General features: G+C 39.4%; 1 protein-coding gene across 7 annotated transcripts in view; it reads right to left on the bottom strand.

Moving 5' to 3' along the window:
• Window positions 1–13,933, bottom strand: part of Thrb (thyroid hormone receptor beta) — a 349,517-nt gene that overhangs the window by 72,666 nt on the left and 262,918 nt on the right. For all 7 annotated transcript variants that reach the window (XM_090322288.1, XM_090322280.1, XM_090322256.1 and 4 more), the window contains one exon: window positions 4,124–4,381. In XM_090322288.1, the coding sequence (XP_090178414.1) occupies window positions 4,124–4,381 (258 nt within the window). The remainder of the gene's footprint in view (window positions 1–4,123; window positions 4,382–13,933) is intronic.

Raw genomic sequence — 13,933 nt, forward strand, 5'->3', positions numbered from 1 at the left:
CTTAGCCAGGCCTAAGGAAGGCTCAAATGAGAGTTCAGAGTCAATTGGCTCCCAGCTAGGGGCCACAGAGGGGAGCAAAAACATACATTCTGAGCACCCACTAGGTGGCAGACCAACTCCTAGTCTGAGAGTTTAGAAGTGTTAACTGCCTTCTGATGAGCAGGCAGATTCCTGGGCCTCTCTCCTGATTCCAATTCAGAAGTCTAGGCGGGGCAGCAGGTTGTTCTTTCTTTCCCTTCCCTTTCTCCCTTTCCGTCCCTTCTTTAGAAACGGTCTCTGTGTTGCCTAAGCTTTCCTTCGAATGCATAATCCCCCCTGTTACGGCCTTTTAAGTAGTTGGAATTACAGCTTGGATTCTTCCTCTCTGTAGTGCCCAACCTTGCCCTCCATTTCTCCCTCTCCCTCTCCCTGACTCATGTCCCTCTCGTGTGTGTGTGTGTGTGTGTGTGTGTGTGTGTGTGTGTGTGTGTGTGTGTGTGTGTGTGTGTTTTGATTCTGGTGTGAGTCTAAATTTGGCACATGTACTTTAAGACTTCCTACTTTCAACTGGCTTCTTTTTCACTGAGATGAGAGTTTCATTTTGCCCAGACTTTGAACTGTGACCCTCTCATCTCAGTTTCATGAGTAGCTAGGATTGCAGGAGTGAGCATCTATCCAGATTCTCATTTCTAGCAAGCTATTATCAGAAATGCTGCTAAGTGCAGTCTGATATCCATTCATGCTGAACACTTTCTGTCTCCTGGCTGACTGTCACAGATGTGGGCTACATTTTCAGGCATTCAGGATATTCATATGAGTCCCTACTGTGTGCAGGATGTTGTTCTTCATGTTCAAGCCTGACGGAAAAGCACCAGGACAAAGGACACCCCAGTAGTCCCTTTCCAAGGGCTTGAAGGTCATCATATGGGTCCACCTTACAGAATTCCAAACAATATAAACTGCCCGACTTTGTGTAATGAGCAACTTGTCAGACCACCACACTTTGAGCCCCAAATATATCATGTCCAATACATCATGTCCTCAGAGTGACGACAGACATAACAGAGGAGTAGATCGATAAGAGTTCCAAAGAGGAAAGACACACTACCCACTTTATTTTCCTGGCCTCACTGGTGCTTCCCTTAATACACGTGTCCCTTCTAATAGAGTAAAACTGAGTTAAGATTTTTGGGCCATGGTGATATAGGCTCCTGGTAACACTTCCATGTTCAATGAGTGTACTGTCTCATGAACAGATTAAGGTGAACCCTGGTGGTACCTCTGGAAACCACAGGGGAATTTATCTTAGTTTCTTTTCTTTTATACTAGCATCATGCAGTTGAATAATTACATCTTTTTTTTGGGTCAGTTACGGGGCTTGAACTCTGGACTTGGGTGCTGGCCCTGAGCTCTTCAGTTCAAGGCTAGTGCTCTACTACTTGAGCCATGGTAGCCCTTCCAGTTTTTTGGTGGATAACTGGAGATAAGAGCCTCAAGGACTTTCATGCCTGGGCTTTGAACCAAAATCCTCAGATTAAAGTCTCCTGAAATAGCTAGGATTACAGGTGTGAGCCACTGGCACCTGTCTATATCTTCTCGAATGATCTCTGACCTTTAGTGAAAAGAGCTGGAAGATGCTCATATTTCCAAGAAACATCGCACCCCATTCAGCACCAATCTATTCTCCCCTCACTCCATTTCTCACATGGACAGAAGGATATGTCATTTAAGGGCATATAGAGAATAATCATCATCATCACAGAAGATGCCAGTTGCTATTTAGAGGACACTACATGTCAGATATCATGTCAAAAGCTTGAATATAGGCTTTTAGTTTTACCAGCTATCATGTAAGTTTGCTCAAGGGTAGAAAGGGAAAAGTGCTAGGATCCTACCCACAACATATCAATCCCTAAAAACTGTGGTCTTAGCTACTTTCAGGTTTTGCATCCAGAGACTGTTTCCTCTTGCACACCACCCCTTTATTTCTAGACAAGATCTAGCTATGTCATCCAGATTGGCCTTGAACTAGCAACCTTTTGACTGTAGCCTCTTAAGTGCTAGGACTACCTTGTACAGAACCATGCCAGTTTCCTCTCATTTTTAAGGTGTACCAACAAACTGAAAAGTATCACATTGAAAATTCTAGCAACTCTAGGCCAGTACTTCTCATTAATGAGGCCAGTATTTCTCATTAATAGAAGTATGAATGAATACCTATAGATATCAATTATGAATGAACCAGCCTTAGTTCATGAGAGTATTTCTTAAATCACAAGAGCATTTGAAGCTTCTTGCTGGCATTTTACTATGCATCACAGACAGGATTTTAAAACTGCTTATAACAATTGAAGATAAAATCCATTAATATCTCTTTGCTCTCCAATGATTCTTCAAGCCAAAGTAGGTACATTCACACACATACACAGAAACACATCTGTCCTCTATCTCGATTTCTTTGAGATACTATTTTGTTCCTTTTATTACCCCTTTTAAAATTTCAAATCTCTTAATCAATATGACGATTCAAATACAAACCTTCCCAAAGAGACCATGTTTAATTTTGACTGCTCAGAGCCCTAGTTAACCATAATATTTGAATACCCTGTTTTCAATTCAAACTACCTGTACACTTAATTTTCAGGTAAACTAGTAGTTATAAATAGCTATCAAGGTCTTTTCAGAAAAAAAACAAAGACCACCCTTTTGCACGAATGACAATTTTGCATTTATGTTCAAGGTAAAAGTTGGTGTAAGTCTTTTATAGCTCACAGTTGGAAGGCAACAAATGTTCATTATTATACATTGGTATATGGCTGTGTAATTTTTTTCATATATTTTTATTGTAATTAATAGAAGGGTTACATTATATTCACCAGATAGAAGGTGCATTACTTCACATACATTGATACCGTTTTTTCATGTCTTGGTCCCCATTTCCCTCCCCCCACCCCCACCCCTCATCTTGTTTTCCCCCCTTCCCTATCCAGTTTCAAATAACCAAATATGCACATATACAATATATCAGATAACCAGGTGAAATACTTAACAAATATGAGATAACCAAGGGACAGCAAAAGAGATGAGAGATAACATAGTACATTAAGGACAACAATCACTCATTATATGGCTTTTGTTTCTATATCCTGGAGGTCCTTTCATTTAGCGTCATTCTATATGGCCTTGTCCATCTAGGTTTTGTTCTCCCTGCTAGGATAGCCCAAGGTTTCTACTGATTATGACAAATGAGGGAAACCATTGAGCCTATGTTCCTTTGAGTTTGGTTTACTTAATGATTTTTTCTAAGTCTTTCCATTTCCTTACAAATGGGGCGATGTAGTTCTTTCTGACAGGGGGCTGTGTAATTTTTAAAGTATGGGTTTAAAGTCTTCCATGAGCCAAAGCCCTCAACAATAACCAAAATAACACTTTTAGTTTTTAATACTCTAAATTAGAAAAGATGGGAAGTGACAGAAACCTGGATGCTGAATGACACAGATTGATTTGAGAAACACATTTCGGGGAACCCTAAAACCATAAAGTGATCAGCCCCAGGACATCTGTTGGGGTGCAAGCCATTTGAGGTGAGGAACCACTAAGTCTTAGACTACCAGGAATTTAGACCAGTTCGACCTTTTCCATCTTATGAGGTGACAACCTCCTAACACCATAATCTCCCCCTTTTGACATAACGACACAAGAATTTAAGGAGTACATGACAACTTAAGACCTCTCTTCTGAGCATCCATTTTCTACTGACGTAGAAGGCAATTTTTTCTAGCTGCTGGCACAAGCATAAAAAGGAACATGTAAATACATTTACACACGCCCTTTTGAGCAAGTAGCTGAGTATACAACAATGTCTGTTTCCACTCAGATTTAAAAATAGAATGAAAGCCAAAACCAACAGCCTTTCTGTTAATTAAAAAAATAAACAAGTGTCCCAACACAATGTGAAACTAAAATTAACTTCTCTCTTCTGGATCCTATTTGTGTTTAAAAGTTGAAGATAAGAGAAACCTTCTGACAAAAGGATTTAGGAAAATGCACGGATACTACACGCTGAAGAAATGAGGTACATGGTTACAACAGAGATAGTTTTTCCATCTTGTGCAAATAGGTAATAAAAAAAAAGTCTGGTTACCTTTACATTTCTTCTCCTCCGTTTGGAAGGTCTGGGCACTGGAGACACTCTGATCATTCACATCGTCGTGGTCGAGGTGGAAGATGGAATTTGTCCAATTGGCTTGGATGAGGTGTGGCGAGTGCTCATTCTTCAGTGTGCTGCGCCTCTCTGCATGGCTCTTCCTATGCAGGCAAGCTTCAGACATTCCTAATAGCTTCCAGTCCTCCTGCCGGTCTGGACAGTGCTTCGGTTTGTCCCAGGCTGGAAGGCCATTTTCTGGAAGGGTTGAAACATAGGAGGTGATGAGTAGTTGGCATTGTCAAGGTTTTGCAGAGAATCTGAGTTCTGGAAGGCAGGCTGTTGCTCGGCTCTTTGGGGCTAACAGCACTCCTCTGCCCTCTGTCTGGTGGCAGTGATGACAGGCAGGCTCCATCAGCCTGGGCCATTTAGTCACAGTAGATGGACTGCTTGTTGGAAGTTGTGAAAACACTCCCTTTACTTTCAGTCCTCAGAAAGATTTGAGCTCCTCCATGGCTATATTTCACCAGTACCCTGCCCACAATAATGGCCTAAGAGTAAGGTAACACTGGTTTATGTCACGGCTTAGATGACCATGTGAGGCCTTTGAGAGGCAAGGCTGGCCATCACCTTAGGTTGGATTCTCAGGAGATAAAAAATCTGCGATTCAGCCTTGTTTGACTTGGGTATTATCATAGGCTGACCTGAAGGACACCCAGGTACTTAAGTGGAATATGCTCACATGGCCACAGCAGGAGTGACATTAACTTATTCCCTAATACAAAATACAGACAAAACCTTATCCCCTAATACAAAAAATAGACAAAGGCAAACAAACAGCCCTCTAAACCCAAGAAACAAAATCTTAAAAAGGAGTCTTAGAAAATGGTTTCAAGTTGGCACTGCGAAGGAAAGCAGGTAATACTTTAGCTACATGGCACATTAAGAAATAGATAACAGAATGAATGAGTCTCAAACCTCTTTGGCTTGGGTACTAGCAGCTTCTTTAGGCATATCTATCTATCTATCTATTCTATTCCATTTATAGAAATTCAAAGGTCTATCCTCTAGAAAATGGGCAAAGTATTAAGAACATGAAAAATGTCTCCTGTCTAGCTCCTTGGTGACAAATTTTACTTCTTTATGTCTTTATAGAGAATAAAGCAGAAAGAAAAAAATAAGCTGTATATATGTGCCTATATGCTCATACACATACATTTAAAAATCTAGATATCTGGCTATCCCTCTTTCCTGAAGTTTTTAGCAACTGTATGTCAAAATTGGGAAAATTCATGAAGAGTCCATCTGCTCAAGTGGTCATATAATAACTATAAGACTATAATCAATGTGGCTTTCTTTATACTAAAATCATCAAAAAGTTATGAAATGTCCATATCCCAATGTTTATGGCCAAATCTACCCCGACCTGGGGGATTCCCTGACTAGGGAATTTTCTGATATTTAGGAGTATCAAATGAAGAACACAAGCTCCATCTAGTTAAGCTTTACAGAAGCTCCCTCTGTGAAATCAGACATTTTCAGCCAAGGCTGGTAATACGGTTTCCCTAAAGGTGTAAACTACCATCTGTTACTTTTGGAAGTTGTGGTTACACTCCAGAATCGTCAAGTTCCTCCTAGGCCCAGGGACTTTCTACTTCCATGCGAGGGAAGACTGAACAACAACATGCTAATCAGTACATGCTTTCTTTGTTAAATAGACATTTCTTTGTAAATAGAAATGTGAGGGCTGGATGTAGTTTAATTTGGTTCATGCAAAGTCTCCTTTACAAAAATCAACAGTGTGCTAATTTGGGGATATACCCTTTGGTCTTATTTAGAGAAGAGCTCTGAAAATGCACTGTATGGAAAGGGCCTTGTGAGGCATTGTTATCAGATAAGTTAAATAAATATGCGCTCTTTCTTCTCAGTGTTTATGGAACATTATTGATTGCATAGTGAACTAGAAAGATCTGACCCCAGTTCTATAGTTCAACCATGTCAGTCACTAATGCAATTAGAGCCATTTATTCTCACTGCCCATTAAAAGGAAAAAATGTTTGGAGGCCTTGGGAGATTGCATTACATTTCAAACTAAACATATCTAGAACCCATTCAGATATTATCAATGAGAATTTAAAGTTTTCATGAACTAAATCAAAAGTGGATGAATGCAAGGGTTAATTCTGGGCCTGAAGAGATACATTTGATTTCTACAGAAGTTAAAAAAATATCACCTGTGCACATTGACAGTACCTACTAGATTTTCAGAGGCTTAATGATCAGCAAATTGTATCCTGGGAAGTTTAATTTAAATGTTAAAGTTCTCATGGTATTTTAGAATGCCTCCAATATTTTTTTCCATTTTTTTCTCTGCAGAAATTCTTAAAAAAAAATAAAGGTACTAATTTTCCCAGTGCCAACAGAAATGAAGAAACACATCCAAACTGAGTAGTCACTGCTACCTCGTAAAACAGGGCTTTGATGAAAAGTGAAAGGCTCTGTACCAAGGAATGCTCTGCCTTCTAGCATGGCCATTTTGAGTTTGCTCAGCATGTCTGCCGGACCAGGAAGAAGGTGTTTCTTAGACGGCTCTTTTTGAGGTAAGGCAAGGGATAAGATTGTCTTCCATTAAGCACTCAAGATGGATTGGGAAAAGGGCTACACTCACACAAGCTCGTAATTACTGTCTGCAATTACCTTCATAATAATGATATTCATTTGCTTAACTGGCAGGCTTATTGGTTGGGGCAATGCTGGGAAATGGAGACTCCTTGGGTTTGGGAAATCTCAACAGGATTTTTTTTAAGGTTCTTATCAACAACAGGAGGGTGGTAGGGGCAAGCAATTCCTATTCCGATTTCCCAAGGAAGGATGAGATGTCCATCACATCAGGCCCCTGCTAGTCTACCTACTGGGTGTGCTGTCAATAATGAGAAGTCCAAGTTACCACCATGTTCACTGGGCTGGCAATTATTCTCAAGAAGGTTTGTTATTACAATGTCAAGTGCCTCTCCCAAAGCTCAGAGCAATGGCACGTTTCTTTTAAGAAAATATCCTAGGGCCTAGGAATATGGTTTAGTAGTAGAGTGCTCGCCTAATATGCATGGAAGCTGGGTTCTATTCCTCAGTACCACATAAACAGAAAAGACTGGATGTGGCGCTGTGGCTCAAATGGTAGAGCACTAGCCTTGAACAAAGAAGCCCAGGGACAGTGCCTAGACCCAGAGGTTAAGCCCCAGGATGGACACAAAAAATTATCCTGAAGTTAAATCATTCTCAAACAGTGGCATGTATCAGAATCTCCTCAGGAGCTATTAAACACACAGAAGACCCAACTTTTGAATTAGGCTGTGGGCTGGGTGTGTGTTTTCCTGGTGCCTGGATAACCAACAGTTTGAGACTCACACGTTAAGATAAATTTAAGAAAATGATTGTCAGGTGTGGATCTGTAGGTAACCTCAGACTTGAATGTTTTAAATACCCTCAGAATAAATTAAAAAATTGTTATGGGGGTTTTCTAACTGAAATGTTAAGAGTCAGGTGTGACTATTACCTTGTAATTCCCAGATAGGATGCAAATAAGTAGTTTATTTGAAAAGTGTTTTTTGAGCCTTGTCTGGGAAATATTGCACAGAATGGAAATATATAAGATGTTTTTAAATGGGGGACTCTAGAAACAATCATATTTTCTTAGCCACACAGCATCTTAATCATATTTCTTTGAATCTGCAGTTCTCTGGAACAGCCTCCTGAGAAGCTAGGATTACAGGCATGAGCCACTGGTGTCTGGCTAACATTTGACTTTTAACACTTTATCTTCTAGCCACCAAGACAACCAATGTCATGCCAGTTATGATGAAAAATTATTAGTAGGTATGAAAGAACTACTTGCTGCTAAATCTGTGTGTTTCAGGGAAGTTAGATGTAAAGGGTTGAATTTTGCATTTGATAACGATCACTCTACTGGCTTTGAATATCACAACACTGATCTGAAGCATCTTTTGCAAAGGAGACAAACAAAAACCTCATTAACCTAACTGCCTATGTTTTATCTCTGGAGATTTCACTAAAGATGATAGAAAATAAATCTGTCCATCAAGGAGGGAAAATTATTCTAAAAATATTCAAGCATTTCAGGACACAAAAGGAGTCAGTGCCTTACAAAAGAGTGAAAGCAAAGGAAGCAGGGCTATGATAAACTGGTTAGAAAGGGTCAGTGAGTAAGTTGAGATTTTCTGGCCTTCATTAGAAAAGAATAAGCAGTGCATGGTGGTATACAATTGTTAATCCCAGCACACAGGGGTATGAATTAGGAATATTGTAAATCTGATAGCAGCTTGTGGCACATAGCAAAACATTGTTTGAGAGAGAGATAAAATATATATATATATGATAATTCTTAATCATTATTATTCAGATTAGTTTTAGGTTTAAGCCACACACACACAGAGGTACTATCTTACTATGCAAATCTGTGATGTTTTTCTGCACTTGAAAACCATTACCTGTTCCAACAACATACAATTGTGTACTTTTTCTAACATGTTCCTCATGAATAAAGGTATGCTAGTATTTCCAGTGTAGACATTTGGACCTTGACTTTAGGACATAATACTGCTTTGGCATTCTCCATAATTTAAAATTGAATGATGATGTAGAAAGTTCTGGCCATTCTAAAGCACATTCCTGAAGTTTGGGGGTTACAAGTTGAGAGGAGGCTACTTCTAAAGGAATTTGTACAAAGATGAATAAAATCATATTATTGTATACAAATAATTTTAATACTGGTGTTACTAGCTAAAAATCCCCACTTTATGCTATATACTATAAATGTACATTCCTATTTATTTAGCATATATACATGAGCTATTGTAAATTGCTTTGCATGCTACCTGTCACGTAGTGCTTAGTAAGTGCTTTTATTTCTTGTTATCTGCCCTTAGTCCTCATTCTATTTCCTCAACATCCTCTTCCTTCACGTCTTCCCCTTTCCAAGGACCAATTGTCTGTGGCTATGTCAAGACCTAGTGCAAAGATCTCTAAAGAATGGTGCAGAAAAGTTCTACTTATATTTCCATTGAAAAGTTTTTTCAAAAGTTCAGCGTTATTAGTAGCAGAGAATGGATGATACATAGTAGCTAGAACTAGCCTATATGGATCTATTAAGTAGACACAATTGGGTAGATGCAAGCACTTATAAAGTTATTAACTGAGCTATGGTAGACAGTAGGGAGAACTCTAATAGTGTGGTTACTTAGAACAGCTCAACAGAACAGACACCAGGGGATGGGCAGGTGCAAGGAAGAGGTGGGTGGGGTCAAAGGAGAGGGGTACATAAATGAAGAGGAAGTGGTGGTGGGAGAATACAGTCAAGAATGTATTGACAGTACTATAAAAATCAAAGAAGGGGAGAGGATGACTGGAGGGAGGGGGTGTTGAGAATGCTAAAAGAGGTGACACTGATCAAGATGCATTGTATTCATGAACTGCTTTGTTAAATGGCAACTCTTGTACAACTAGAGATCAGAAAAATATTCTAGAATGAAGGGATTGAGTGCTGGGGGCTAGTAATGTGCCCGGGCATTCCATCTCAACAATATGTCTGCTGCTACCCCTCCTGAGACTTCAGCAATGAGGATTTATGAAGGCCCTTAGTCAGTCAGCCTTTACTGAAGGTGCCCTCAAAATAGCTTCTTGTAAATGAAGACTTGTGAAACTACTGCCTTTGTTTTAGGTAAGGCTGCTTTCCATTGCCATATGGTTTTGTCTTTCTTTTACTAAGCACCTGCCTATTAGTTTTCCCTCCTGTTGAGACTGGACTTTTCTGTGCGTTAGGCACAGTGAATTTTAGTTTGCTATCCAGAGGATTTCTCTTATTTCATTGGCAGGGACTCTCAATCCATTAAGGGAGGGAGATTTGGGAGCTGCTAAGAGACAAAGAAATCTTTTCCTTATCTGGTTGTTCCCTGTTCTCTGGTTTTCCTCTGTATTCCATTAGGCAATCACTTCTAATGAAAAACAATCACCATGGATATAGAAACCTCAAATCATTATTCTGAAACCAGAAACTACAATGATAATCTCTTGATAATAAGTGAGAACCATGAACAGTTTAATAAAAGAGTTTGTGTTTAGAACATTTAAATAGGATATACATCAGTGTAATTTAACATAGGGCCTGAAATTAACAAAACAACTGAATAAACCCTAACACATGTTCAAAGATGGTGGAGGCACCTTCACTGGTGGTTTATGAGCAACACCTTACAATTATATAACTATAGGATACCTCTCTGGCTGCTGGAGCATTAACCAGAGGCTTCTAAGACAGATGAAATCCTTCCTGGAATACACAATGGAATGGTCATTTGATTTTCTATAATTCATACTGGATTTGATCAGAGAATCCTCAGGTTAAATGACTCAAACTTTGAAGTAATTACTCTAAAGGCCACAGCAATTCCATTTAGGAGATTAGAAAAGTAACAGCTGTTCAGACACCTTCATATTAAAGAGCCACAGATGCATATAAAAGGGAACAGATGTTTCCTGCCAGGATTAAATAGATTCTCCTGTGTGGAAGTTCAAAACATAATGCTTATCCTTGTTGGTTGCAACCATGATAAAATGTATTATTACTATTAATATGTTGTACTGAGGGGCTACCATTTCATAAGTCAGGTAATGAGCACGTTGTTTTTATACAATGTCCACTCACTCCTTTGCTTTCCCCAAGTTTCTTCCTCCCATCCCAGCCCACAAATTGCAACCAGCATTTTTGAAAGAACGTGTAAGGTAGCCTCTAATGATGGCTCTGTTCAAGTTCCCAAATGTGAGCTGCCCCTTTCCAAAGCAGGAAATACATGTGACTCTACTAAGTTTGGAAATGAATGGGATATAATTTGTGGATAAAGAACGGATAGACTTAGGATTTTTCAAGTCAACTGCAAAAATGTAATCAGATTGATTTTCTACATCCCACTGGAAGAGGAGTCTCAATACTTATTAAAAGAACACACATGTTCATTTTATAAGTTATACTTAGGGGATTAGCAAAATGGACAAAAGTACATGTCGTGTTAACAGCATGACAAATAGGTCTACCAGTTGCCCTCCACCCCCGGGGTTTTCAGAGTACTTCACTAATTTTTTCCATTTCTAAAAATAATTAGCTAGCTCAATATGGATGTTCTCTTCATTTAGGGAACATTTGGACTCAGGGAAGTTTTGTGAGGAAAGGGGTTCTGCCATTCTAAGCATATGTCTTATTCTAGGCTATGACTTCAGGCAAGACTTTTAAATCTGAAGACTTCTTGGAAGTAGAGACTTTGGGGGAAGTTTTCAGAGCCTCAAAATAATACAAAATATATATTTTATTAAATGGGCCCTAGTGGTAATAACACAATGACTTGGGCATTTATTGTCCCCTAATCCAGTGCCTTAGAATCTATACCCCCCACATGCTATCCAAATAATAGAACTAGAGGGAAGAGGCTTGGAATTGTGGTACAGGCCTATAATCAAATTCAAAGCCTCTTGAGGGCATGTACAAAGATGCTGTCCTAAGAAACAAAATAGCCAGGAGCCACTGGTTCATGCCTATAATTCTAGCTACTAAGGAGGCTGAAGGAGGCTGAGATTTGAAAGATCAATGTTTGAAGCCAGTCTGGGCAGAAAAGCCTGCAAGAAGCCTGCAAGATACCATCTCCAAAATAACCAGAATAAAGCCAAGCTAGAGTCAGGACAAGTGAGACTGTCCTAGTAGGGCAAGCAAGCCAAGTAAGTGTGATGCCCTGAATTCAAACCCTGCCAATAATACAACACAACAAAGCAAAAAAAAGTGCCTAAATTGGCAAAACTGAATTGTTTAGACCTGTGTTGTGAAAGATAATTTAGCATTCTAGATGGGTCCACTGTGAGTCTTTTACCAGACAGAGACATGAAAACAAGTAAGTATAATCTCAACAGTTTTTCTCCTGCCCTTTTTATGCTTTGCAACTGTTTTAAATAGTGTTGGTGAGCCTGAGGCTGGGAAAGGGGTGGGGTGATGAGTTGCAGCAGCCTGATCCTCCCCAATCTGCCCCCCTCAACCAGGATCAGCTGTCCCTAACATTCTCAAAAGGTGGCAACTAAGCCCTACAGTCTAAGCCCTACAGAGTCAGCATCACTTGTACAAAACAAGTTTGGTCCAGAGCTGGCCTGTCAGTTTAATAAGCTCTCCACGTCATTCCTGGGTGCACGTGGGATTGAGATGTTTGGTAGTTTCTATATCAAGTAGACTAAATTTGCTAACTGTGTGTTTTCCTGACTTAAACTTTGGTGGTAGACTTAGTATTTATTATTAGTTATAATATCATATCTAATATAGAGTTAAGATCTCTGAATTTTCCTATTCAGGTCTTTAGTTCCCAAATGGTTAGTTCATGAAATGAGAAAATCTAAACACCAAGACGTTTGGTAATGTTTTTGGTAGGTTTCCGTTGCCAGAGACATTCAGCAAAATAATAAAGAGCAACAGTTCATATTTTATATAAGATGACTACATCAGGGACTCATTTGGAGCATTTTCCATTTAATCTAGAATGATTATCTTCATTTTTATGAGGATACTGGGGGCTCAGACAAGTTCAACTAGCACTAGAGGGCACACAGTAGATAAATGGCAAAATCAAGATCCAAATCCAGGCTGCACACTAATGGTTCATGCCTGTAATCCTAGCTATTCATGAGGCTGAGTCTGAGGGATCAAAGCCAACCCAAGCAGAAAAGTTTGAGAGATTCTTATCTCCAATAAATTACTAATAAAAGCCGGAAGTGGTGCTGTGGCTTAAGTGGCAGAGTGCTATCCTTGAGTAAAATGAGCTCAGATATAGAGTTCAATTTATATTTGGTTATTTGAAATTTGATAGGGAAGGGGGGAAAATCAAGACGGGTGGGGGGTGTGGGGGGGGAGGGAAATGGGTACCAAGACATGTGAAAGGGTATCAATGTACGTGAATTAATGCACCTTCTATCTGGCAAATATCATGTAACCCTTTTACTAATTACAATAAAAAAATGCAAAAAAAAATCCAAATCCAACTTGGTCAAGATAACAGTGCTACACAACTCCCTTTTGGGGAGTGACTTCACTCATCTCACAGTGAGAAGAAGTAGATTCTATGGAGTAAAATGCATGGTAAGAAATTTGAATAATGGAAACAGAAGGTCATATTCTCATTTGATGTCACCCAATGGAGGGAAGAGCTGGCATGGATTCTTTGATTGCTTGTCTCCTGACCTTGTAGTTGAAGGGATGTTTTTCCAGTATACAGAAGGACTTTATTGCCCAGTTTCCATAGTTTAAAAAATTCTGACATTTTTCACTCTATACCTCCAACAGGAAGAGTTGTTTTTCTAACTAAAAGCAGTTTTTTTCTTCCAGTAAATTTTTAACAAACGAGAGATGGCTGTGTCTGGAGAGCTTCTGCACCTCACACTATTTGCTGCTGCCACGTGTTAGTGGTATGAACATGGTGGGTCTCTGCTTCCAAGTAGCCAAAGAACTTGGGAAAACAACAAGCCAACATAAGGAAGTGCTGATTTGTTTTTGAAATGCCTATTAAGAAGTTAAAAAAGGAGGAAGGAAGATGGTGCCGAGACAATAGGGATGCTACCTAGCTTTCTCTGACAAAAAGAGAGAACCAGGGAGTCCCACGAGCCAACTATCTAAAGAAATCCACAACAACAAACTCAAAAAGCAACGGAGAAGGACTCAAACCGGAAAAGAAATCCAGATAAAGCTCACATCCAACTTTCTCAAAGAATTCG

This window comes from Megascapheus bottae, chromosome 2 (genome assembly GCF_031878675.1).
Source record: "Megascapheus bottae isolate mThoBot1 chromosome 2, mThoBot2.hap1, whole genome shotgun sequence".
Taxonomy (NCBI): Eukaryota; Metazoa; Chordata; class Mammalia; order Rodentia; family Geomyidae; genus Megascapheus; species Megascapheus bottae.